General features: G+C 56.4%; 1 protein-coding gene across 1 annotated transcript in view; it reads right to left on the bottom strand.

Moving 5' to 3' along the window:
* Positions 1-1,125, bottom strand: part of CCDC69 (coiled-coil domain containing 69) — a gene marked incomplete at its 5' end in the record, with an annotated part of 2,781 nt that extends 1,656 nt beyond the window's left edge. The window contains 3 exons of the mRNA XM_009869726.1: positions 136-298; positions 468-634; positions 1,056-1,125. Of these exons, the coding sequence (XP_009868028.1) occupies positions 136-298; positions 468-634; positions 1,056-1,125 (400 nt within the window). The remainder of the gene's footprint in view (positions 1-135; positions 299-467; positions 635-1,055) is intronic.
* Between the last annotated feature and the right edge of the window lie 3,932 nt (positions 1,126-5,057).

Below are 5,057 nucleotides of genomic sequence, written 5' to 3'. Positions count from 1 at the left end.
ACACAAGCCAAGTGTCACTTGTGCAGGGACGCTGCAGCAGCGAGCCCCACCTGAGCCCCACAGTGCCATGGAGCAGGGGACAGTGTCTCCATGACCCCACACAAAGCCAGAGTGGTACTGACAGTGGGGAGGAGTGGGCAGGGGGGCTACGGGGAGCCCTCCTGTCCCAGCACGCACCTTGTAGGGTCTCCATGTGCTCTTTCCTCAGGGCATCAAACTGTTCCTCCAGATCCAGGTCTTTTCCCTTTTCCACCTGGGAAGCAGGGAGAGGACAAAGTAAGGGATGCTCTGGCGCTCCCTGCCCTCCGTGGCTCATTGCCATGCTCTGCGCTTTCTAACCACTCCCTAGCCCCTTCCTCCTCCCAAAAATAGGACAGCCCAGCCCACCATGTGCCAGGTCCATGAGTGCTGCCTGGGAAGTCCTGGCTGGCCACTCACTCCCTGCAGCACCTGCCTTTTCGACCCACCTGGACGATGTTAACGTCCTGGGCGGTTCTCGCTGCGCCTGCTCTGCCAGCACCCCGCAGCCGCTCCTCCTCTTCTTCCTGGCCCTGGAGGAGTCTCCCACTCTCTGTCCGCTCTTCTCGAAGTGCTCCCTTCTCCTTCCCATCGTCGGGCAGCAGGACAGCATAGGCTGCAAGGCAAACACGGCTGAATCCCGCTCACCCAGGTGCTCGGATGTCCTGGGCAGATGACTTGCCAGCACGGTGGCCTGGGTTCAGACCCTGTCCTCTTCCCACTGGACAGATACTTGCCCCACATCTCACTGATGCAAATTAGCACTAATTGGGGTGGATAGCATTGGCAAGCTCAAAGAGGAGACAGCTTGTTAGGCCTCCCACCCTGCGGACGCCCTGTCAGATGGAGAGGATGGGACACCATTGCCTCTGGGATGTCACCGAGTCTGCCTGTCTGCACCAGCGCCACAGGGAGACTGCAGCCATCATCCCCATCCTCCCTGGTCCCGGCTGGCTGCCCTGGGGTCTACCCTACTGCTTTCTTAACTTCCCATTGAGAAAGCACAGTGGGGTGGGAGACACACGTTTTCTTCTCACCATTCTCTGTCTTCAAGGCTGTGAGCTCCTGGGAATCTGGTCCCTTCTGCTGCTGGGCTTTTAGCTGTCTCTGGCAGAGAGAGAGGGGGCTGGAGCAGGGGGGGCAGGTGGCTGCAGGCAGAGGACACCCTGCTGCCAGGCACCCTGTGCTGAGCGTGTTTCAGCCCTGCTAAAACACGGATGCTCGAGCAGTGGTGGTCCCTTCCCAACCCTCTGCCAGCCCCGAGCACCCATGGGTGCACTGCACCACTTGGCAGGCAGCTCCAAGCTTGTGCAGTTTCCCTGCACCCTGGACACTTTGCCATGTAGCATTGCCGGTGGGTAACTTGGGAGATGATCAGCCCCCACACCTCCCCACATGGTGCTGGTGCAAAGTCAGCTGCCCCAGCAAAACATTTGGTGGGGGAGAGCAGGCAGCACTGGGCATGGCTCCGGCTATGGCCCTTCCTTGCCACCATCCTCCTGCCCTGTCCCCGCTGTACTGGCATGCTCAAGGTTAGCCTGGTTCCCCGGCACCTTGCAGCACCCCAAAACCACCCTTCTGTCAGGGAGAGATGAAAAATAACCACAAACCAGGCAGGGCTGGCAGCAGGGGAGTGCTGGCGGCGGTGCAAGCGATGACCTCAGGAGCACAGGAATGGGCCGCTCAGCCCCGCGCGCTCCCGCACGCTCCTGCTGCTGCCGCCGGGCTGATAGAACCCAGAGCCGGGAGCTGCCTTCAGCAACACAGCTCCATGGGATACCTTCCAGCCCTGCATGGGTTTAATTTAGTCACTTGGAGAGGAGGAGAAACAAACCAAAAAAAAAGAAAATATATGGATGTATTTTATCTGTTGCTGAAAGATGCAAAGCTCGCCTGCTCTTGCAGATCCGCCTCCCCGGTGTGGTGCAAAACTTGCCCCTGATGCCCATCACCGGGTTGTGCTTCTGGGCAGGGATGTGGGAATCCACCTGCAGACACATTGCTGCTCTCCAGACACTGGCAAAGCCACCCCTAAAGGTATTGATCCCTAACGAAATAAGCCCTGCAGCCTGCGGGGAGCTGGGGGCCCCGCGATGCCAGCAGCACCCCAGCTTGGCCAAATACAGACCAGATTAGGGAACCTGGCTTGGGAAAAAGCAAGGCAAAGCAAACAGGCATCCCTGCCTCCGCCTCCCCTGCAGCTCCCCTTCTGTAGCTGGAGGGAATGGGAGCTGCCAGAGAGAGTAGGAAAACTCTGAGCCTCTGGGAAGCCACGGCTTTATCTTCCCTTCTATGGCGTGAGCGGCCACAGCGTTGAACTCAGCCAAGGCAGCGGGTCCAGAAAGCACAAGACAGTCGAGATTCGCAGGTTTTGTTCTCATCGCTGACACACTTCACCCTGCTAACGCGGGGTGCCCCGGGATGCCACAAGCCCCAGCAGCTCTGCCCGCAAAGGGTCCCCAGGGTCTCCAGCCTGCTTCCTGTACCCATGTGACGCTGGTAGGCATCCTTCTGCTATTTAATGTTCCGTGAGGGGGTTTTGAAGTCTGGTGGGGAGTGAGAGAGTCAGGGCTCTGCAAGCCTGGGGACATCACAGGAACCTCAAAAGCCTCCCCCTCCCCAGTTTTACAATGACAAAGCAAAGGTTGTGCAGTGGGACCATCCTAGCCTGGCCGGGTCACACAGCCCCCACAGGTTTTGGATGATCTGAGCCTTGCCAGGAACAGGATGCTGGTACCTTGTCCAGAAGCAACCCCCAAAGCTCACTTGCCCAAACCAAAACCCCTCTGCTGCACGTGTCCCGCTCACTGGTGAAGACAATGCCCAAGGACAGAGAGCCCGGGGCTGCTCGCCCTGACCACCCCCGTAGCATGGGCAATGTCCCCAGCGAGGATCCAGGGCACTTCCACCTCTCTTCCAAAGCCCGGACCCAGCAGGATGAGGCCTCACAGCCCCTCAGGCCTCTCAAGATGGTTTGAGACAACTGCACTGAACTCAGAAATGGCTAAAAGGAGAGATTGATGCGGCATCAGCAGACAGATCTAAATACCTGCCCTGAGGCTATGAGCGAAGCATCCCTCCTACCTCTAACAGCAATTAAAATAGTGTCTGGAGCTAATTTTACTCCTAAATCCTCTACTGTCCTTTGGGATGAGAGCTCCACAGCCAAAAACAGGGTGAAAAGCAAAATGTGGCTAAATCCAGCTGAAACAGAGAGGCACCTTCCACTGTCATTTCCAGAGCAGTGTGTGGCACCCGTGTCTCTGCTATTGCCTGGTGCATTTTGGAGAGCTGGGTTTTATTTTTATAATGCAAACCTGTTATTTTGCTCCAAGATGACATTGTGGTATCTGCTGTGTGTGGAAGGAGCACGTTGGGAGTTGCTCCAGATAGAATGGTTTTGGCCTGGGGAAGAAGCAGCCTGAAATGTCCCACAGGTGCAGCCACGGCCAGCACTGCCCATCCTGCGAGGTCTCAGCATTCTTAGAACCAAATATTTCTAATGGTCTGGAACTAAACTGTTTATTAATTGGGATTTCCAGCAGAACCTGAGGCATCTTGAAAGGTGCCAGGGGTGAGGAGCATCCATGCAGAGGCTGCCAGCATGGTGTGGGCAGTTGGGCCAGCTGCAGTCTCTGCTTCAGCTTCTAGTATGAGGTGGGGGTTTTGGACTGTATTCTTCCTCTTTTCCTGTTTTACAAGTACATTAAGCAATTAAACCATGCAGTGTTACCATCAGTGAACAAAATCACAAAGAGGCAGGAAATGAGCATTCAGAACCCAACTCTGCTCCTGCAGACGAGGTTTTGCTTTGTGGCTGTGGAGAATTGGGCAAGGATTTGACCCACAAGCCTAAAACCAACCTGGGACCTGCAGAGGATGCTCAGTGCTACCAGACCCTCACTGGCACAGGTCCCTGGGACCTGTCTTTGACTCTGCTGCTGTTTTTCCTCCAGCGATGGTTGTGTTACAAGATGGCTATCACCTCCCCACAGTCAGATCCATAACACAGACCGCACGCAAACCCTTCACACCGTTGACAGCCCCAAGTTTTGCATCCTGACCTTTCCCTGGTTCCTGCTGCCACATATAGTTCCTGTATCTCCAAAATACGGACACCTGTGCCTGTGCTTCCTTATCGCCCCGCTGGTGACGGGAAGGACGAGGCCGCCGATCCGCCTCCCCCGGTGCTCACAGCGGTGCCGGGTATGCTGTCTGCCCACTGGACCCGGCACGGGCTCCCCAAGGTCACCTCCAACCTGGGACCGGCCCCAAAAGCCTCTGCACCCCCTGGCCTCATGACATGCACCTGGGGTCACCCCTGGGGTTTGAGGGCTCCCCATCCCCAAGCAACCCCAGGGGACAAGCTCTGGAAGTTCACGCATTAGCAAGTGGGAGAGTGAAGGTAACCCACTCCGTTTTTTGGTACCCTAGAGATGAGAACATGGGCAGGAGCGGCTCGATGCCCGCCCTTACCCCTTCTTGCCTTAAAGGGGATTTTTGGTGCTGCTTTCAGGATTAACTCGCAGCTCAGTCACAGCAGCAGGGCTGTTCTGTGGGGCACAAATTGTGGTGAGCAGCACTGCGAAACTGAACAGAGGAGCTCAAGAGCAGGCAAGCGCAGGAAGGGAGGTGTCTGTGGGCAAATGACTGACTTAAATTTCCGCTTTTCGGTAAATGTGTGGCTCTCAACACCTGGGGCCTCAGGGCTGCTCTTTCTCCCTGTCCCATGCTTCTTCTTGTGAGCTCTCATTATCACAAACCAGCCCAGAAGTGTCTGATCTTATGACATAGAGTGGGTTTTTTTCCGTGATATGGAGAAGCATGTAAAATATGCTGTGCTCATGCCGTAAATAAAGGCACTTGCTGGCTTTCGGGCTGTGCAAACTCCACGTCTGCTCCCCCCAACATCCTGGCAGCAGGTTGTGATTTGGCTGTGTGGTCCTGGGTGTCCGAGCTCTCACAGCTGCCTCTGCAAAGGGCTGCCCATGTGAGGGGGCACACCGGCACCACAGGGCCTTTCTGACTTTCTTCCAGCC

This window comes from Apaloderma vittatum, unplaced genomic scaffold, assembly GCF_000703405.1.
Source record: "Apaloderma vittatum isolate BGI_N311 unplaced genomic scaffold, ASM70340v1 scaffold26475, whole genome shotgun sequence".
Classification (NCBI taxonomy): domain Eukaryota; kingdom Metazoa; phylum Chordata; class Aves; order Trogoniformes; family Trogonidae; genus Apaloderma; species Apaloderma vittatum.
The sequence above is the reverse complement of the archived record's forward strand: the minus strand, read 5'-3'. Positions and strand labels throughout refer to the sequence as shown.